Here is a 21,723-nt window from a genome sequence, read left to right on the forward strand (position 1 = left end):
AAGTCATCTTCAGTTACATCAGTTCCATATCAGCCTTGCTACGTAGGACTTGATCTCAGAAATTAAAAACAACACACCCAACCATCTACAGATGAATGATGCTTTTGTCTTACGAATTTAACTAATTTCTGTTTGTAAGGTATGTTTCATACTTCATTTGCGTATTTGAAGTATGCATTTTGTTAGTTCACAAGATATGTACTACCATCAGCATAGTTGATTTACTTTTTTCTCATGTTTCCTCTTCAGTTTTTCTAACCCTGCTTACTCACCTGCAGCTTAGCTTCCTCAGCCCCAATCTTAAGGTTTGATGTAGCTTTGTTTTTGTAAGTTATCCTTTCATGATCTAGCCTGTGAATAGATATGTGTGTCTGTTGTGGCTGACTGTAAAATAAGTTTTGATAAATAAACAATGTAGCTTACCTTAGTAATAAAAATAAGGACCCTCTTAAAAGACCAGCCTGGAGTACATATTGAGTTCGAAGACAGCCAGGGCTACGTTCAGACTTTGTCTTAAGGACACACATATCTCTCTTCAAAACTGTAATGAAAAAAACAAAAACAAACAAAAAATAAACAGCAATGAGTTTTAAAATATTTTCTTTGTATTTATTTCATTTACTTCAAATATTTTGATTTTGGTTTACTTTTATTGCCATATAATAATATTTTTACAGATTAAAAGACCTTATTTTCATGTGAAACCATTGGAAAAGGCTCAGCTAAAAAACTGGAAAGAATACTTAGAATTCGAAATTGAAAATGGGACTCATGAAAGAGTTGTGGTTCTCTTTGAAAGATGTGTCATATCTTGTGCCCTCTATGAGGAGTTTTGGATTAAGGTAAGAAAATGATAGAGTGTGTTTAACTTGAATACATTTAACATTGATCTAGTGACTAACCTTTTTTGTACTTCTGTTGAATGTTGTTCATATAACTATATCTGTTGCATTAGGAGATGGTCTGCTTGCAACCAGATTTGACTGCTGCATATGCCAACCTCGTTGCCTCTCTTCGTCCTTCCTTACAGAAACTAGTCTAGTGGTTCAATAAAGGTGCTGAATGGGTTTAAAAATAGAATTTTATCGTTCTGTCACATATTTAATCCATCACGTATTCAACTGTAAATTATTCAGTATTTCCTGTTTTTTGTATGTAGTATGCCAAGTACATGGAAAACCATAGCATTGAAGGAGTGAGGCATGTCTTCAGCAGAGCTTGTACTGTTCACCTCCCAAAGAAACCCATGGCACACATGCTTTGGGCAGCTTTTGAGGAACAACAGGGTAAGAAAAAGAATGTTCAGTTGATTTAATTTATGTATTTACTTTATATGAATGGGTGTTTTGCCTGCATGCCTATCCATACGAAGTGTTTGCAGATACCAGTAGAGTGTATGGGAATTTCAGGGACTACACTAAACAGGGTTGAGGGTGCTGAGAAGTGAGCCTGGGTCCTCTACAACAGCAGCCAGTGCTCCTATCTGCTGAATCTTACTCTTAGCCCCTCAATTGATGTTTTAGCACAGGGTGGAGTTACAGGAATTGAGAACTAAGGGAGGTATAAATGAGAATTTGGCAATTCTATAAAAGCTTTATTGTTTCCTTGCCATATCCTAAGAGCAGCTGTAGACAGTACAAAATAAGTAAGCATGGGTGTTTACACCCCATCCCACACTAGATCTAGACTGCAGGCTAATGTTTTTCATTGCTTGATATAAAGTCTATTTCAAAAATTTAAACAAAAGTATAAATATGTAATTACTATTTTAGGGAATATTAATGAAGCCAGGATTATCTTGAGAACGTTTGAAGAATGTGTTCTAGGATTGGCAATGGTTCGATTGCGAAGAGTAAGTTTAGAACGACGGCATGGAAATATGGAAGAAGCCGAACATTTGCTTCAGGATGCTATAAAGAATGCCAAATCAAATAATGAGTCATCATTTTATGCTATCAAACTAGCCCGACATCTTTTCAAAATACAGAAAAATCTTCCAAAATCAAGAAAGGTACTTTTGGAAGCAATCGAAAAAGATAAGGTATGTACATTTTTTAACAACATTTTTCATAAAAAGCTAGTACTTTTTCCCTTTGGCAACTGTGATGAAAGATTTGGTCTATACAGTAATATATTTATTACTACATGAGGACAACAGTCCCTCTAAACTGATGTTGCCACTTTTAATATTTTTTCTTTCTTTGTGTTTAAAGTGTGCGAAAGTTATGGTTACTTAAAGTTGTAAATATTGTGATCTTTGTAATTAACTTTCAGAAATTGTAGAAACTTGATGGTTGTTAAGGATCAGTGGCCTGGGAGCAGCATTTGTGAACAAAGCATAACAGTAGCAAAGCAGTATAGTGACACTCATCTTGCAAGCCGTTCCTTTTATGAAACAGGGAATAAAAACTAGTGGAAGTGTCTTATTTTTAGGATTATGTTGTTTGATTTTTGTTGTTTTTTTTTTTTAAAGATTTATTTATTACATGTAAGTACACTGTAGCTGTCTTCAGACACACCAGAAGAGGGCGTCAGATCTCGTTACAGATGGTTGTGAGCCACCATGTGGTTGACTGGGATTTGAACTCTGGACCTTCGGAAGAGCAGTCGGGTGCTCTTACCCACTGAGCCATCTCACCAGCCCTGTTGTTGTTTTTTAAGACAGGGTTTCTCAATGTAACCAGCGCTGCCTGTCATGGGCTTGTTTTGTAGACCAGGCTGTCCTCAAACGCACAGGGATCCACTTGTCTCTGCCTCCCTCCCGAGTGCTGGGATTAAAGGCATGTGCTGCCACATCAGGATCATTTTGTAGACTTTAAACTTTATTGGGCCTGTTGATGATACAAGTTTATAATTATTTATAGTCACAATTAGAGGGGTAGTATACAGATAATGCTTTTATATTGTGTTTTCAAATTTTTATTTTTAGTCATCTAGTCAATTAACAGGATAATGAACTTCAATTAATTAGCATGTAAAAACACACTTGCAACTATGGGAAATGATGGGTGGTGTCATAACCTATTAGTATTGCTAAAGAAACATAATAAGGATTGTGTCCCAGTAATAGAATATTTATGTACAGTACTCAGCATGCAGCACCACGGGACAGGAAACATATTTCCTGAAGAGTATATTTTACTTCGCTATGTATGCACACTGACAACATACACGAGTATATTTTAATCTTACATATTTATGCTTTAATCAAAATATTCTAAGAATGCTATTGATACTGCTTTTTACTCAGGAGAACACAAAGTTATACCTCAATTTACTTGAAATGGAATACAGTTGTGACCTCAAGCAAAATGAAGAAAATATCCTCAATTGCTTTGACAAAGCCATACATGGTTCATTGCCTATTAAAATGAGAATTACATTTTCTCAAAGAAAAGTGGAATTCCTTGAAGATTTTGGTTCAGATGTTAATAAGTAAGATCTTCATCATCTTTTTTAATAAACCATGAGCATTGTTATTTTATGATAAGAATTTGATGGTTATTATACATTAAGACATTGCTAAGTTTATTTTTAAAAACTTCTGATGTGTATGTATGGGAGTGTGTGTATGTTTCAAGATGTATAGAAGGTCAGAGGACAGCTTCCCTGGGGCTTTTTCTCCATCCATTTGTTTAGGTGCTAGGAAACAGATGCAGGTAACCAGGCTTACTCATGTTTTATGTGCTGAACTGTCTTACTGTATTATCGTATCCAATACTAAATTTAAAAGTGTTTAGTGTACTAAACATGTGGAGGTAATTCAGTTTTATAAATGTGTGTATACGATGTAAGCTTTATCTTCCCTTCAAAACTGTTTTCCTGTTTTAAATCAATTTTGTGTGGTCATGGTGCACATGTGGAGGTTAGAAGACTTGTAGCAGTTCATTTTCTCCTTCCTCCATGTGGACCCCACAAAAAGAGAAGTGTGGTAAAGATTGAGCTATGAGATACACGTGAAGGTTGGGAGATAAGATGGCTGTAGTTGATGTCAAGTTCAGTGGTGGGGTACTTGTCTGTCATGAACAAGGCCCTGATTCATTGCCCAGCAACATTCACAGAGCTAGGATAGGACTAATCTGGAATAGAAATGCCATTATATCTCAGGTTTGAAAAGAAGGTAGATAATGAGACCTTGCCTCGTGGCCTTTTCCTACTAAATCATAAAAAAGCTGAACGTTAAGGGTGATGTAAGGATAGGTGTGGATCTCAGCTTGCAGTTTACTAAGTTTGATAACCCTGGAAGTGGAAATACAGCCTAGAACATTGGTAACGTTCGGGTCTTAATCTGTTGCTGTGATATAATCCAGTGCCTAATAAACGTGAGCCTTTGCTGATCTGATTTAAAATAATTTCCACCAAAACCACACTAAACTTGTGTGTTTATGTATGTGGGTATGTTTTGATGGTAAGTTTTCAGCTTAACACAGCAGCTAGCATTTCGGTTCTTGAAACTTTGCTCAGTATTTTATATTTGCATAATTATAAATTTCATAGCTAAATAATGAATAATTTTGTTTAAGATGGAAGCTCATTCAGCTATCCAAAGTTTTCAAGTTATGTACTAGAAGGATAAAATTAGACCCTGTTTTTAACTACTTGATATGCTATATAGACAGTGTCTGTTTTTACACTGAAAAATGTGTACAGAAGAAAAGATGTTGTGTAATGCTAGCTTTTAGTTGGGATGGTGTGATTCTACAGTCCAATGAAAGTATCTGAAATAGCATACGCTTGATCTGTATGGATCAAAATAGATTTGTTATGCTTTCTAGAAGACGTAGTCTCACTTAGCTCCTACTGGATTCTGATGGAGAGGATAGACATAGTGATGGGAAATACATGGTAACACTAACATGTGTATGATTGGAATAGTATGTAAAGTAGTCTAACTATGGAAGCCAAGGCCTTATACATGGTATGTAAGTGCTTTACCCACAGACCCACTGAACCTACTTCTAAAGAACAAAGAGTTTTGTTTTTTAAATTGTAGCACTAGCTGGCTATCTGCTTTCTGAGTGCTAGGATTAATGGCATGAATATCACATCTGCCGGAACTAGGATCTTAATTGTATTTTGCCTTTGAAGTTCAGAGCTTCTGCTATCAACAGTAAACTCTTAGAACTGGCATATACAAACTTAAATGAACTATCATTTTGATTTGGTAGTAATGGCCAGACAAATTACTGGTTCAATGAAAGGATACTATATAGGCCCTTAAATATAATTTAAGTTTAGGGAATTGAGATATTAGAACCAAGATTTAAATCTTAAAAGATAAGACAAAGACCACACATAGAAAGTAATATAAGCTGTTTTCTCATGGAAATAACTTTAAATCTTTTTTAAAAATTATACATCCTAAAAGAATTTTTTTTTCCTTCCCCCTCAGGCTTCTGAATGCATATGATGAACACCAAACACTTCTAAAAGAACAGGATACTTTAAAAAGGAAAGCTGAAAATGGGTATGTAACTTATTGATAAGTCAGGAAAGGATACTTAAAGAGAAAATATTTCAATATGAAAATGCCTTTTAAAATACATCCTTACCTCTATATTGCGAAATGTAAATTTATGGTTTGAAAAAAATAAAAAACATCAGTGATTTACCTCAGAAGCAAATAGCAAGGCCACTATCAGCCTGCCACTCCCTAAGGTCCAGAATCAGAGTTGGAATCATGGTTATTGTCTAGACAGTCTGATTTTTATGTATTAAGAATTAAAAATGTGGGGCTGGTGAGATGGCTCAGCTGGTAAGAGCACTGTCTGCTTTTCTGAAGGTCCTGAGTGCCAATCCCAGCAACCACATGGTGGCTCACAACCACCCGTAATGAGGTCTGACGGAGGCCCTTTTCTGGTGCGTCTGAGGACAGCTACAGTGTACTTACTTATAATAATAAATAAATCTTTGGGCCAGAGTGAGCAGGGATGGAGTGAGCAGAGTTGACCGGAGCGAACAGGGTTGACCAGAGCAAGCAGAAGTCCTAAATTCAATTCCCAACCACATGAAGGCTTACAACCATTTGTATAGCTACAGTATATATATATATATATATAAATCTTAAAAAAAAAAAAGAATTAAAAATGTATACTACCATGCCTGACTTAACAAGTCATTTTTTTAAGCATCAAAGACAAATGCAACAATAGTAGGTTATAATCCAGACCCCAGGCCTGTTTGCCACCTCTGGCATAAAGACTAGAGCATATAATTTTCCAGCAAGGGGTTACAGGAATGGAGAGTTGTAGATTTATGGAAAGTAAGAAGGCTAAAAAGACCAGAGTGGGAAAAGGTTTTGTTATTTCAGAAGAATCTGAAATCTAGTACATCATATTGCAGGCTACTGTTGTTGGTACATTGAGGAGGACAGGGGTCAGTCCCTTATGCTCTAGGCAGCAAATCTGGGTATCAACTCATGGATGTATTAGATCAGTAGTATAAAGTTCTTAGGTTGGAGAAGTTTCAGAGATTGCTCCATAAAGATAGGTAAAGTGAGCTTAGGTTTAGTCTGTTTACAACAGCTTTTCTTTACTGGCTATCTAGTGACAGTACCTTGCTGCCAAAAGATGATTGACATTACTAAAACAAACGTACATGCATTGTGTAATCATCTAGGAAAGTTCATGTATGTGGGAATTTTGAGTTTCCATTTTTATCTTTTACATACAGCTCAGAAGAACCAGAAGAAAAGAAAGCACACACAGAAGATTTGTCATCAGCACAGATCATTGATGGGGATTTACAGGCAAATCAAGCTGCATATAATTACAGTGCCTGGTACCAGGTAAGGCTGCACCACTTACTCTGTGCACTGGGGGCTCTATACTGTATGTATCTTTTGCAGTGGAGTGCTGGGATTTAATCAGTGCCTATTACTAATTTTATATGTAGATCATAACTGTGATTCTAGTTTGGTGACATGTTTGCTTTTTACCTTTTCAGTACAATTATCAGAATCCTTGGAATTATGGACAGTATTATCCTCCACCTCCAACTTGATGGGAAAATGTAAATTTCAGATGGCTTATATGATATGTGGAATTATTTTTTTTTGAAGGATGTAAACATAGTATATGCTTGTTGTATTTGATAATTTGTCCTCCTAGTTTCTGTGTAACATTTGTCTAGTTAATAGCAGGAAATGTCAATTAATAGTGTATCATAGAAACTTTCCTACCATTTTTAAAATTTACTTTTTATTGGAGAATTATTTTTTTTATTTTTATTTTATCTTTTTTTTTTTTTTTTTTTGCATTAATTGGTCTAGAATTCTTTTGCAGCTCATGCAGGAGATTTGTAGCCTTAACTGTAGGGAGAAAAAACTGACTGTAAATCATGTCAGTTAAAAGAGATTTGGGGGGGGGAGAATAAGGGCTGGTTATTGAGAATTTTGCCTCCTATAAAAAGATTTTAAAAAATTTACTTTTAAATCCTAAGGTTGTCTATATGTTACTGGGGAATTTGGCTCTAACTCCAGGAGAGATGAACTGTTGACATGCTCTGCCTTTGAATAGATTATAAGCAAGAAAGTTTAATGTCAGCATCCCTTTAAGAAATCAAATATCAAAGTATGTTTTAGGAGAGTTTGTATCTAGAATATTCATGTAAAACTTATGAGCAAGCTTTCATTTTGATCAGACTTATCATTTTTGTAATAAAAATGGAGACTCATGCAGCAATTGTTGATGAATTCATTTGGGGAAGGTACACAAAATAGAGATTAACATTGTCTTGAAGTAAATTTTTCTCTAAATCTATTATCTTCCTACCAGAATGTTTTAACTGTTTTGGTTTTGTTTCAAGTTCCTGTGCCTTTTAATTTCCACCATGAAGTGTTATATTTTTAATGTCCTTGACAAAGCTAGCCACCTTGATTAGCAGCTCAACTCTTGGGACAGAGTCACTAGTTTTTACCTAATTAGAATACAGAACACACAATAAATAAGTCAGTCAAGACAATCCATGACACTTTTATTGAGTCTTCTAGTTTACAAGGTAAAAGGAAAGCAGCTCTCTGGAATACTTTACATAGCTGTAGGAAAATATCTGAGACTTAAAGGGAGTAACAGGATTATGTTTCTCAAAATGTGAGATCAAGTAAACAAGCTTTAACTCTAAATTTTCCAGTTGACTCTTCCCTTACAAGCTCTAATTAGCCACAGCTCATTTTTATGTTTGCTGATGTCCGATCTGAAGTACTGGTTTCAGTCAATGTCTACTAATTCCACTTCAAAAATGAGCTTGGTGTTTGGTGGAATTCTGTGGGAAAAGGTCAAGGAAAATTTGAAAAGTGCATAATAAGAGTTGTAAATCAGATTATGTGCGTGGTAGAGACACAATTAAAAGTTCTAAGGTAAGCCAGAGATTATGCCAGTAGATTTAAGAGGACAGTTTTGTATTTGACTCAGACTAGCTTGAGTTTCTTAAAAGTATACTTGATAATACCTCACTAATGCTACCAAATTAGCCAGTATCTTTTGAAGGTTGCAACTGCATTCAAAACCTGTATGTTGGCAGAACATGTCATCTACTGTGAATTATAAGACAAGTTTAGGTGTGCTTGGTGGTGCAGTTTTAAATCCCAGCACTCAGAAGGCAGAGGCGGACCTGAGGACAGCTGGTCTGCACAAACTCTAAGAAACAAAAGGTGAGAAGGCTTTATGATTTCACATGAGATGAATTTAACATTTTGAAGACTACAAAGGACGACCAATCCCAAACCTCACTCCTATCATCTACAAATTACAGTATCAAAACTAATTTGGCAAACAAGAATGGAATCACCTTTCCAGTTAACTATTAGATCAGTTTAGTAGAATCATGCCTTTCTGCGTTTTGTAAATGTTGACAAACTGGGCCCTATCATACAAATACTGTAATCCTTAATAAATGCTTACTAACATTATTTGTCCTGTGGTCTCCTTCACTTACACGTGGTAAACTTTCATTTCTAAGTTTTTGATTTCTCTAAATGTAACTAAGCTGAGCAGGGGGCAAAGGGTATCATCCACACCAGGAAGACTATCTGGAAAGGAGTTTGTTTGGTTTGTTGGATTGCTTCTGTGAGCACATACATACCCACAACATGCCAACGGGGGTCCGACAACTTGTGGGCATAAGAATCTTGAATCCAAGAATTCAGGTTAAAAGGCTTGGTGGGGGTGGGGAGGGTGTGTGCTATAAAGGGAAAGGATACTTGGCATCGGGCTGTCCTTTCTTTCCGTAGGCCCATTCTGGTTCGATCTCCAGTCGAGCCTTTTCTCCTTTACTCATAGTCAAGAGCGCTTCATCCCACTAAAAGCAAAATAAGTTATGGCAATTTTCATAAATCATGTAATCAAAGAACAACAAATATACCTCTCTTTTTTTAATTCTATTGGGGGCTAGAGATGGCTCAGAAGTTATGGGGACTTAGAGATGACTTCAGTTCTCAGAACCCACATCAGACTGAAAAACCCCCTCTTTTAACCTTTCTGGATATCCATACACAGCATATATAAAACACAAAATATTTGAGTGTTTTGAGACAGACCCTGGTGTATCTATGTAACCCTGGCTTGTACTCCTTGTTGAAGGCTCCATTCAGCCTTTCTTTTTGCCGTGCACTTGTCAGTCAAGCTACATCCTCACCTAAAACCTTTGACTTGGTATTTTGCATGGTTTTGGGTTCTACACAGGAATCTTAGACATATAGAAAGCAGTCTGTCATATTTTTTGTTTTATTTTGTTTTTTGAGACAGGGTTTCTCTGTGTAGCCCTGGCTGTCCTGGAGCTCACTTTGTAGACCAGGCTGGCCTAGAACTCAGAAATCCGCCTGCCTCTGCCTCCTGAGTGCTGGGACTAAAGGCATGCGCCACCATGCCTGACTCAGTCTGTCATTTTTAAAGCTACACTAAATAAGCATTTTAGTTAATAACCTTTTGGATGTTTGAGGAACTACAATTTGAACAATGGGTAGTCTCTAACATGAAAATTTGAGGAAATTTTCAGCCCAATTTCTAATTTCTTCAGTACATTGTAATAATAGTTAATCCTAAATCTAACATCCTTAAGATTTACTTTATATTCCATATGCTTGTATAAACAAAAGCATGCTGATTTTAGAAAGAAGAAATAATTCCTGTTCCTACAAGTATTTCAGTGGAATAGATGTTTTTATTATATGTGACAAAAAAAGCTATGTAATGTTTTAAAAAAGCCTAAATGCGAAAGGCTTTTTTCAGACACATTACCTTACAAAGAAAAACTATAAGGTACTATATATTGGCATAAGTATATGAGTCCCTATTATATTAAATTATACTCAGCTTACACCTTTGGGATTTTTAAATAATTGTCTTATTTCAGACAGGGTCTTTGTGTGGCCCTGGGAGTACCGGAACTTACCTACATCTACCTATAGAGTGCTAGGTATGAGCCAGCATGCCAGACCCAGGATTCTTATTTTATAGATGAGGAAAATGACACATGGGAAACTAGTACCAGATCAGCCAGCAAGGATAATACGATATCTGTCTGACTTCAAAGATTATTTTTACTGTATCACCAATCCTAATTCTTGGATTTTAAAAAATGTTCTTGTGGGAGGCAGACATAGGTGTATTTCTGAGTTCGGGGCCAGCCTGGTCTACAAAGTGAGTTTCAGGACAGCCAGGGCTACACAAAGAAACCCTGTCTCGAAAAACCAAAAAAAAAAGGGGGGGGGGAGGGGGGCTGAAGAGATGGCTCAGTGGTTAAGAGCTGAGTTGACTCCTCTCTCAAAGGATCTTGGTTCAGTTCCCAGCAGCCACATGGCAGCTCACAACAACTGTAATTCGAGCTCCAGGGCATTCAACACCTTCACACATATATCAATGTACATAAAACTTTAAAATATCACTTAAAAAGAGTGGCCTTGTTTAGAGGAGGTGTGTTGCTGGAGGAGGTTGGTCGCTGAGGTTTCAGAAGCCTAGGCCACTTCCTGCCTGGTATCTGCTGATCAGGATGTAAAATCTTTAACTATTTCAGCCCCTATGCTCTTGGCTATGAGGTTCATGAACTAAGCTTCTGAAACTATGCAAAAGTGTTGTCTTGGTCATGGTGTTTCTTCATAGCTACAGAATAATACCTGAGATGCATTTAGAAGCTAACCTAGGTAGGACCTTTCACATGGTAGGCAAGCTGCTCCCCTTCCCCACAGTCCAAACTTTACAGCCTTACAACACAAATGGCACATATTTAGAAAAACTATATACTCATTTGCCATCTTTACTTACTCCTCTGATAACCTTGCCTACTCCGACCTTAAAACTTAAAGGTTTGGCATTTTTCTTCTTCTTTGAACCTGCAAAACAGATTTTAATTACCTTCTAAACTGTAATGTCAGGCACTTAAGAACTACAGTCAAGTTACAAAATAATTTTAAAGCGTGTTTGATGTATGTTTTATGATACTTTTATGTATGTACACCTATAGCTGCACCTCAACGGTAACACAGGAAAGCAGAGAACCACTAAATAACATGCTCTGTTGCCTTCTTTCTTCCACTGAGGTAGAGGCTCACTGTGTAGCTGGCATAGAACTTATGACTTAGTCCCTGAACTTGCAGTGAATTTCTGCCTTTTGTTTCCAGAGTGCTGGGATTAAGGCTATGAGCCACCACACCCAGCTCATTTTAATTTCCTCTTTTATATTAAAATCCTAAAGCATTCTGAAACACTGCTAGGTCTGAATGTTGTTTTTCCTTACTAACTTGATACTGAGGCTTGGTCCCCAATGTTGACAGTTTGGGGGAACCTTTAAGAGGTGATTATATGCATATCATTAATGTTTTTTTTCATAGGAACAAGTTCCTCACTCCTCGAGCTGAGTAGTTGAGGGGTGGACTACTGGCAAAGCAGGCAGAGAGCACTGACCTCTCTCAATCCTGGCCACAAAAATACCACCAGCAGTACAGAGGATACGATACCACTTCCACTTGGAGCACCTCTAACAATCTCAAAAGATCTAAAACAGACAAAGCTTGCAAGTTCCTCATCCTTTGCTTGCCAAAGATTAGCCAGCCAGCAACCTATGAATGGTAGAACACTGCCAAGAAAATCTTGGTACAAACGACATCAGGGAAAAGTAAAAGCAAAGAAAAAGAATGCCATCTGTCTACTGCACAAAAGTTAACACTTACTTGTTTGAATATTAGTATCAAAAACAGTCCCATCTGGGAGTGTCCCTGTATACCAGCAGTGAACAACATCCCCCTTTTTAGGAAAGTTGGTTTTATCTCCCTTTTTTAGAATAGATTTTGTGTATTTTGGTGGACCCTAAAAATAAATGCATATAGTTATTTATGTTCTTTTTAAAAGATGACAGAAACATTCTCAAAGATCAGAGTGATAAACTATCAGTAGCCAACATCTATAAGACACTGTCAACCAAACGATGAGAATACTATTTAAACACAAGGCTATAACTGAAAGCCATATAACTTAGAGCATCTTAGGAAACTAAAAGTCTTACGGCAAGACTGCCATTCCAATTCTCAGAAAACTACTATTAAATTAATAAGGTATTATACCCCCTGACACACACATACAAATTTGAGTTATACTGGCACCAATAATTGTATTACTAGATTTTTTTCATCCTAGCTAATGAAAATTAAGTTATGCTGCCTCCATCCACACTACTAAATATGACTACTAAATAACGACTACTAAAGAATCTTAGATGGACCCAGGACACCTTTAATCCTAACACTCAAAGAGACACACAGCAGATCTGTAAACTCAACGCCAGCCTAATATACATATCGAGTTTCAGGCCAGTCAGTTACAAGATGACATATACAAAAGAAAAATATCCTGTTAGCCACATAAGTACCCATGAGAGCAATAAATTGCATTCTGATTTTGAAAATAATGTCTTGTGACTCTGGCCAAGAATTGATCAACTTCACATGAATTTAGACCAGATCTAATAAACACTGTCTGCTCTATTTCTTCACTATTTTTCCTGTTGTTCCAAAGTACAAGCATAGAAATAACAGAGATGAGTACAGGATCAGTAAGGGAGAAATCTAGAAAGGAGAGAATGTATTTTTGACTTCAATATTCCCAACTTATCAAAACAAGAGTCTACTTTTTCTTTCTTCCCCACCCCTGGAATTTTATTTCTATACAGGAGAAATAAAAGGAGAATTAAGTATTTAAGTATTCTTAAATACTTAAATGTCAAAGCTACAGGTCTTAAAAATTATCCTTTAAGATTCTTTGAATTGCTTCTGGCTCTTAAGAAGTTGTATTTTTGGAGCTGGTGAGATGGCTCAGCCGTTAAGAGCACTGACTGCTCTTCCGGAGGTCCTGAGTTCAATTCCCAGCAACCACATGGTGGTTTACAACCACCCATAATGAGATCTGAAGACAGCTACAGTATACTTATGTATAATAAATAAATAAAATCTTAAAAAAAAAAGTTGTATTTTTACTAGGAAAATCTTTCTATACAAATTTTGGGGGGCCAAGGTATGACTTACATAGCCTCTTACTACCTTGGTACTCACTATGTAGACCAGGCTGGCCTTGAAGTCACAGAGATCTGCTTTCCTCTGCCTCCTGAGTGTTGGCATTAAAAATATGTACCACCACCTTTTTTCTAAACTCTTTAGCAATATGCTATCTATCTTGCCTTATAATAAATTCATCCAAATTGCTTTATGTGTACATACCTGTAAACATTAATTTGTGCTTCTGACCAATAGGAAAAAAATTCTAAGAAAGTAACTGGCTTTCTGACTTAACTACACCTTAACTAACTTCAATACACCTTAACTTACACTCTGTGAAAACATACCCAAATGCTTTAAAAATTGATACTGACTGCTTACAGCTGTATCTTGCACTGGTTGAGGCACAAAAATGAAGAGTTTGAAGCCAACCTAGACTACAAGTAAAATCATATCTCACCAACAAACAACACCCCCCCCCAAAGACTTTGCCAGATTCTTCAAGCTTTAATACAATAACATAAAACTTGGCTTGAGAACGATTAGTCATGAACTCATAACTTAAAACCAGTTGTGAACTATTTTCCATAGCTAGGCACACTATATTCATTACAAAGGCTAAAAATATCTTAAAGGAAGTTTCTTTAATTCACCCTGACTTGGCTACGGAATCAGGTTCTTAAAATAGTCCAGAAACCTTGGGAGCTCTAGCCAGAAGCTCCTAGCTAGCTCTTTGTTTTATTTCTATACTAAGAATAGGGAGTCACTGTAGTCCAAATCACAGCTTAGTTCTAAAAACGTGGCTACATTCAGCCACGCCTTAGTTTATTTATAGAGATTTAAAGCAAATGTTAGGTGGGCTTGGGGGTGGGGGTGATGGAGGCCAGCCTGTACAACTTAGTGAAGCCCTTCTCAAAACTGAAACAAGTACTTGCATTAGTTCAATGGCATAACACCTGTCTACCTTTCATGAGGGCCTAAGTCCAATCCCTACTACTACATATAGAAGAAAAACAGAAGAGAAAGGTAAAATACATACAGACCTCATCAAGAGTCTCTTCAGACTTGGAGTCTTTGGGTTTGTCGTCACTAAGCTTCACATTTTTCACCTGTTCAGACACTTTACTTATAGTTTCAGTACCCTTGAAACGCTGTAAAAAAACATTCTAAGATGAGTACTGCGGACAAGCTAATAACTAGGAGGAGTATCTAGCGTTCCCTTTCAGTAAATGAGCATGTGCACAATGAAGACACTGATCAAGGAGTGGAACAAAGCCCACTATCCAAGGAGATCACCTAAACACAAAGGTATTGCCGGCTTAAATAGAAAGTGAATAAATCGTGACCCTTAAACCACTGCATGATATAAATCCTAAACAAGCATGGCCTTCAGACAAGCAACTCAGATAAGAGATGGGTACACTCATAGATCATTCCATAAAAATGTTCTTGTACATGATGACCGCTTTATAGTAAACAAATGTTAAAAATGTTTTAAAAATCTATTTTTCTTAAAGGCTACCTAAACCAATACATTCTTTAACAACATATTATAACAATGTAGAGAATGCCAAGTGACTTAATGGATTTATGACCTAAAAATTTGCAAAGCAGTGGTGGTGCACGCCTTCAATCCCAGCACTTGGGATGCAGAAGCAGGGGGATATCTGAGTTTGAGGCCAGCCTGGTCTACACAAAGAAACCCTGTCTGGAAAAACCCAAAAAAAAAGAAAGAAAAAAGATTTTGTTTCAATTTATAACACTAAGAAATTAAAAAAAAAACAAAAATAATAAAAAAATGGTTCCTTTAAAAATAACCTAAACACTGAACCATGTTTTAAATTAGCCTTGCTTGATATAACAAAGCCCAATTATCACAGCTAAGAAAAACTATAGGTGGAAAAACTCTTCAAAAAGAAAACTGCAGTTAAAATTTGTGTGTAGAAATAAAATTTCTAAATGAAAATTTTTTAATAGGATATGATCACTTACCTTACTTTCAAAAAGATGGTTATAGGCATTAACCAAATGGTCCTTATTAGCAGTCTTGGCAACATTTTTGATGTTTCCCAGTAATTTATGCTCTGCAAGAAACTACAAAGAAAAAGCTGATTAGTTCAATTTTCCCTCAAGTAGAAAGGATCTAAAATAAGAAATGTAGTCTGGAGCTGAGGCTGTAACTCAGGAGGTAGAGTGCTTGACTGATACACACAAACCACTGGGCTCTATTCCACCCAACACATAAACTGCATCTGCACACCTAAAATCCCAGCACTGAGAGGCAGCAAGGCCATGGCCAGGTATCTAGTGAATGCTCGCCTAGGCTGAGATACATGAGACCCTGTCTCATTATAGTCTGAGGCAGGAGGATCCCTTGAGCTCAGGAATTCAAGACCAGTCTGGTCAGATAGTAAGACTCTGTCTCAAGACCAAGAAACTTTGAAACAATCTTTCTGTGCTAGCTGCTGTGATTTATAATAGAAATAATGAAGAAATACAACAAACACTGTATTTTATACCTCATTCTTTAAAAGCTGATTTTAAAATATCAGGTATTAAAGGGTTACAGCTATACAGTATATATGGCAGACAGATTCATTCTAACCTTTCTCCCATTTCAGAATACCCAAAAAGATTATCTAGACATTAAGCATACTATAAACAGTTGCTCCTGATAGAATGTTTTTTGCCATGCCTTTGGAAGCCTCAAGCCAAGTCGGGAATAGCTACCAGGACCTACTTATAACCTACGATCTGGTGAGGATAGTGTATGGCTTGTGGCATATTATCTGGACTAAGATCTTAGCTCTTACCCTAGTCTGGGGACCAAGCTTTTCAAAAGACTCATGTTTAGTCTGATGACCTGGGTTCAATCCACGTGTCCTGAACGGCAGGAGAAAACAGGCTCCTGCAAGCTGTCTTCTGAGCCCTCCACCACACACACAAAGGAAAGTTAAATAGACCCAGCTTCCCTATAGTACAAGATTAGCCGAAGCATGTGTATCAAGAGTGATGAGAGAAAGTTGAAGTAGAATAATAGTCTGTCACATTGTAAGAGCCTACCTAACCAACCTGAATTTGATCCCCAGAACCCACACCCAGAGAACTGATTCTCACAAGTTGTCCTCAGAATTCCACAAGTGAAAAAAAAAAATAAATAAATAAATAAAAAAAAAAAAAAAAAAAAAAAGAATTCCACAAGTGTCACGGCACTCGTGTCCACACACATTAAGCCAATATATAAATAAATGTGAAAACAAAGCATCTTCAAGACTGAGCCAGGAGGAAGAGCTCTGGGCCATCTTTATGCTCACAAGCAAGACTGCCTCAAGAAACAAAAATTAAGCAACAACAAAAATTAAAAAAAAAAAATCAATAATTCATAGTATGTTCATCTTAAAATCTGGTGACAGTACAAAATCTTGTGTTAAAATTTAAAAAAATAAATAAGTAAATAAATAAACCACCCTTGTATGTTGGTGAGTGCCTATGGACACTCCAAAAGTGTAAATGGTACGTTCAAGTCGGAATTCCATGTGTGGAAGTTTGAGGCAGCTTGAGACAGGTTCTCTCTTACAGGCTAGCTGGCCTAAGAGCTTCCAGGGATTCTCAGTCCCCATTTCCCATGACACGCTGTGATTCTAGGCGCATGCACATGAAGTCTCCTACAGCTTCAGAGTGGTTCTGCCATCTGAACTCATAACATCATGCTTGTGAGCCACCCCTCCAGCCCTTTATTCTAGTCTCCTTCCTTTACTGTATTTTCTTATTTTCTCAAGCTGTCTCCTCCAGCTAAGAGTTCTGGAAACTTTCTGTTGTAGTCCCTACTGCACTTTTCTGCCTTTGCTTTTTCTCTTCTTTCCTCTCTCAATATGTAACCCTGGCCAGCTGAGAATTGACTGTGTAGTTAGTCTAGGCTGACCTGGAACTCGGATCTTCCTGCCTCTGGAATTAAAGGCATGAACCACCATGATCTCTACTGTAGATGAGAAAAGACTGGCGAAAGGAGATAAAAGTTGGTTATATAGAAGCAATCAGTTACTTCAGCACTTTTGTCATTTCTTTGAGAGTCCAGAAAAATACCTAAAATACAACTATCTAATAGTTTATGAGTAACAAAAATAATGACCATCAACTAATTTAGGTAAAAGACTATCACTGGGGAACAAAAATTATCACAAAACTGTTATATGTTCCAAGTCTCTTGAAATGGTCCAAGTCAGGTCAGTGGCGCTTAAGAGTCTAGAAGAAGAAAAACAATTAAAAACTTTACAGTCTACCTTGGGATAAATAAGCTGTTTAAAGACAGCTTAAGAAGTACAGTATTGAGGTATTAAATGCCCAACTCTACTGCTGAACATCATAATGGCTCAAGAGAATACCCATTAAAATGGCAAGTGGGTCTATCCGCAAAGGGGCCTTTTCCTTTCACTCTTGTATATTCACTCAAACAGTTCTACAGTGTACTACACGTTTCATAAATATGGCTGGACCATATCCTGACGCCTGGAGAAGTGTGAGAGTTCTTGGGTCTCCCAACAAGATCTTAAGTGAAAATACAATCTTCTCAAAAGAACCCAGAAACTTTTTAAACCGAAATGACAGGACTGTAAAAACACAGGCATGAGTATGTGAATGATCACTGGAAAATACCCATTTAAATGTCACTAAATGCATTTTCATATTTTGGAATCACACAGCACTCGCTATCTTGACATTTTTGAATCTGAAAATCTGTAGCAAAACTTAATTTAGGCTGCACCTTCTATTTTAAAATGGTAGATTGATGCACATCGTGTATGACCACTGAGGTGGGGCAGTGGTGGAGAGCGCCTTTAATCCCAGCACTTGGGAGGCAGAGGCAGGTGGATTTCTGAGTTCAAGGTCAGCCTGGTCTACAGATCGAGTTCCAGGACAGCCAGGGCTACACAGAGAAACCCTGTCTCAAAAAACAAAAACAAAGCAACCCCCCCCCCCCGGAAAAAAAAACCTCAAAATAATTTAACTGAGGTACAGAACATGACGTGATGGAGCAGGGCTGTTATTCCTAGCACTTGCTAGATGAAGGTAAGGTCAAGGGAGTTTGAGGCCTGTCTGGGCTATGAGATGTTGCCTCCAAAAAGATTAAGGAGTCGGGGGGGCTGGGGTGGGGGTGGGAATGAATGACCCTTCCTGAAGGGCAAAAACTCAAGTCTAACAAAATAACCCGTGACTACAAAATGGGTGGCTAAGATGCGGACAGGGCTGAAAGCTGCATTATACAACTAGAATTTTTCAAATCTGCGTGCTTATAATCACAGAAGCCCGCCGTATTAAAAATTCACATTTAATTCCCCTAAGGTTATTTTGTAAAAGATTTGTAACAAAAAAAGTTAAAACAGTAATATGTGGGTTTCTGAAAATCACGGATCATAGTTCGGTATTCAGTACATGGGTAAGACAAACTAGATGCACACGAGGCTCCCTCGCATCCTTACACCCCTCCCTCCCATTTCCCAGTGGCCAGCACTGTGCGCCCCGGCAGCATGCACTCCCGAGTCCTCGCCCCCGCCTCAGACGCCAGCATTTCAGGGTCCTTCTCCTCAGGTCCTCGGCCCTCACAGATCCTGTCTGGGATTTAAATCTACGGCCGCAGCTCCAGGGCCTGCCCTAGGAAATAAGGGCCGAACCCCGCGGAATCTGGGGCGGCCCAAGGGGCGGGAGAGTGGGAGCTCACGCGGGCCGCTCAGGCCTGGCCAGCACCGGCCACAGAGGGCGAGGGCGGGGGCACCGAGGAATCCGGTATGTAAGGCATCTCCGGGGGGGGTGAAGCTGCCCCGGGACGCCCCGGCCTGGCCGCCCAGATGCCTTTGGTACCGAATCTGAACCGTGATCCTGCAGAAACTTGATAATGTCCTTCTTGGGCAGCTGCTCGCTGCGCAGCTGCTCCACGGTCCATGCACGCTGCGGAACAGCCGCCGCCATCTTCCCCTGCTGCTGCCGCTGCACTGAGCCAGCCCGCCTCAATCCGGCGCGGTCCCGCCCTCAGGGCGTGGCCCGGGCTTACGCCACGCTCTAGGGGTGGGGCCTCCGCCTTTTGGAATCAGCCCACACTTTCTACGCAGCCCCGGCCCTGAAGGGTGGCCTGGGCATGCGTGGCGCGCGAGGAGGCGGGGCTTCTGCTTTGCTGAGCCTGGGGGTTTCTTCCGTCCACTCTCTGTCCCCACGGGTCCTGCGCGGGACTCCGGGGCCCGGCCGCCATGGTCCTAAACCGGATTGACTCGTGAGCTAGGGTGATGTCAACACTGGGCTGTGAGGGCCTTGTTGAGTAGAATGAAAATCTGTGCAGGTCTCTTGGCCAGCGGCATGCAGTGATGATGGCAAACCTTATTTTGATGCTTTCTGAGGCGTTCTTTGGGCAGCCATCACGCCCACTTGTTTATTATTTACGGCTTACGATGTCTTTAAAAGTACAGATTGTAAACGGTTTAAAGAAAATAACAGCATTCGGGTTTTCAATCTCATTTTAGGCTAGTTCTACTCTAATCTTATCTGGATTGGCCTAGTCCTTGCCCATCAAACAATTTCCACAAAACTAAATGCAAACCTCTCCCGACAGAGCTTTGCCTACAAATTTAGAAACTTGAATAAAACAATGTAATTACGCTGTACTTAAAATACCTCTTTACGATAGTGAGGGTGGTGTATGTACAGCAAGAGCTTCGCGTGTTTGTACTTTGTTTCAGTAACTGAGGAAATAGATGTTTACCGATTTTGTACTGGTACCCAAGACTAAAAGCAGAAAGCTGTCACTAACAGAACTGGGCAAGAACACTTACTGCTCTATAGCTGTAATCATTATGTGAGAGTTAAGATATGAAGTGTATGTCTGTAGCACTTAGGAGCCCGTATAGCCCCTTACAAGATGAGGCAGGACATTGGCCAACTCAAGGTCATTTTGGTCTGCATGCAGAGTTCCAGGCCAGAGTGGGCCTCAGAGCAAGAACCCGTGTGAAACAAAAACATACGGAGGAAAACAGAAAAAGAAATCCCACGACAAAAATGTATTTGTTTTAGTTTCTCAATGAATGCAGGGCCAGAGCACATTCTTTAGACAGACAAAACATTAAAACTGCCATTTGTATAACACAAAACTGCATTTTCTCAGCATAGATGGAGAAAAATATTATTTATCTCTACTTTTGCTTCAATCATGTTACGGTTACAAACGATGACTGAATGCTTGTCCTGGGGTCACGAAGTTATGTATCTTAACCCCGTATGTAGTATGTCGTTAGCAGTGACAGCTCATTTAAAGCACAGCAAAAACTACATTCTATTTACTTATGTTAATTTTGACCTGGAAACTCTGGACGTCAAGGATGACCTAGACCTGATTCTCCAGACTCCTCCTCAGGCCAGAGCCACCGCTCCAGGTTTGAGATTGCCTTCAAGCCCGCTCGAGGGATGGGAAGGGTAACAAAACGAAAACAAACAAAACACAGCAAAACTTGCAAAGATGCTAAATCCAGACACCCGCCCCCAGCCCGTCACACACTTCGCGCAATACGCATGCGCTTCTTCTGATTTCCGGAATGGCAACCAATCATCTTCCCGCCGCAAAATCGGCGGCGGGTTCTTTAACCCGCCAGTCCCGCCCCCGGGACCCACTGTGTCGCTGGCGGGAGACTAATGGGCGTCCGAGTCGCGGCGGTTGCGCTGCCATCCAGGCGGGTTCCTCAGCGGAGCTCCGCTGCTGCTGGGCACCATGAGCGGACGGCAGAGAACGCTCTTCCAGACGTGGGGCCCGAGCCTCGTGCGGGGCTCCGGAGACTCGGGATGCGGCCAGCCGCGCTCGCCCGCGATGGCGGAGGCGCTGCCGGAGGAGGACGACGAGGTGCTGCTGGTGGCGGCGTACGAGGCTGAGCGGCAGCTGGATCCCGGGGATGGCGGCTTCTGCGCGGCTGCGGGAGCCCTGTGGATCTACCCCACCAATTGCCCCGTGCGCGACTACCAGCTGGACATCTCCCGGAGCGCGCTGTTCTGCAACACCCTGGTGTGCCTGCCCACCGGGCTGGGGAAGACCTTCATTGCCGCCGTGGTCATGTATAATTTCTACCGCTGGTTCCCTTCTGGCAAGGTGGTTTTCATGGCACCCACGAAGCCCCTGGTAACACAGCAGATGGAAGCCTGCTTCCACGTGATGGGTATTCCACAGTCTCACATGGCTGAAATGACAGGTATCTTGAGAAAAACTGGGCTCC

The 21,723-nt window shown here is 39.4% G+C and overlaps 3 protein-coding genes and 1 non-coding gene across 15 annotated transcripts in view; 3 read left to right on the forward strand and 1 right to left on the reverse strand.

Annotated features, from left to right (window-relative positions):
- Window positions 1-8,908, forward strand: part of Prpf39 (pre-mRNA processing factor 39) — a 27,053-nt gene extending 18,145 nt beyond the window's left edge. For 3 of the 7 annotated variants that reach the window (NM_001374213.1, NM_001374212.1, NM_177806.3), the window contains 7 exons: window positions 678-842; window positions 1,160-1,286; window positions 1,773-2,041; window positions 3,251-3,435; window positions 5,393-5,467; window positions 6,673-6,787; window positions 6,946-8,908. In NM_001374213.1, the coding sequence (NP_001361142.1) occupies window positions 678-842; window positions 1,160-1,286; window positions 1,773-2,041; window positions 3,251-3,435; window positions 5,393-5,467; window positions 6,673-6,787; window positions 6,946-7,002 (993 nt within the window). In that variant the 3' untranslated portion in view covers window positions 7,003-8,908. Of the gene's footprint in view, window positions 1-677; window positions 843-955; window positions 1,287-1,772; window positions 2,042-3,250; window positions 3,436-5,392; window positions 5,468-6,672; window positions 6,788-6,945 lie in introns of those variants that run through there. The other 4 variants (XR_001780462.2, XR_003950061.1, XM_006516029.3 and 1 more) reach the window with 4 other exon arrangements.
- On the forward strand, window positions 2,095-2,180 carry Gm25970. Its single transcript, XR_003950371.1, has one exon. It is a non-coding gene; the product is annotated as a small nucleolar RNA SNORD127 (small nucleolar RNA).
- Fkbp3 (FK506 binding protein 3) lies at window positions 7,954-19,460 on the reverse strand. Its single transcript, NM_013902.4, has 7 exons — window positions 19,337-19,460; window positions 15,473-15,574; window positions 14,524-14,631; window positions 12,164-12,299; window positions 11,259-11,326; window positions 9,200-9,297; window positions 7,954-8,262 (listed from the first exon to the last, which is right to left on the reverse strand). The coding sequence occupies exons 1-7, from the start codon at window positions 19,442-19,444 to the stop codon at window positions 8,208-8,210; spliced, it is 675 nt and encodes a 224-aa protein (NP_038930.1). The 5' UTR covers window positions 19,445-19,460; the 3' UTR covers window positions 7,954-8,207.
- Window positions 19,461-19,631: 171 nt separating this feature from the next.
- Window positions 19,632-21,723, forward strand: part of Fancm (Fanconi anemia, complementation group M) — a 57,733-nt gene continuing 55,641 nt past the window's right edge. For 4 of the 6 annotated variants that reach the window (XR_001780407.2, XM_006515340.4, XM_006515341.4 and 1 more), the window contains exon 1: window positions 19,632-21,699. Coding sequence is in view for 4 of the 6 variants with exons in the window: in XM_006515340.4 (XP_006515403.1) it covers window positions 21,228-21,699 (472 nt within the window). In the remaining 2 variants the exon portion in view is untranslated. The remainder of the gene's footprint in view (window positions 21,700-21,723) is intronic. The other 2 variants (NM_001364447.1, NM_178912.4) reach the window with 1 other exon arrangement.

This window comes from Mus musculus, chromosome 12 (genome assembly GCF_000001635.26).
Source record: "Mus musculus strain C57BL/6J chromosome 12, GRCm38.p6 C57BL/6J".
NCBI lineage: Eukaryota > Metazoa > Chordata > Mammalia > Rodentia > Muridae > Mus > Mus musculus.

Bases quoted from the DNA above. Each gene is read 5' to 3' on its own strand.
- Fkbp3 (NM_013902.4), bottom strand. From the start codon at position 19,444: ATGGCGGCGGCTGTTCCGCAGCGTGCATGGACCGTGGAGCAGCTGCGC. The intron at 11,327-12,163 runs GTAAGTGTTAAC...TCTGTTTTGCAG, and splicing joins TGATACTAATATTCAAACAA to GTTCAAAGAAGAAGAAAAAT. The intron at 9,298-11,258 runs GTAAGTAAAGAT...TTTTGCTTTTAG, and splicing joins TAGGCAAGGTTATCAGAGGA to TGGGATGAAGCGCTCTTGAC.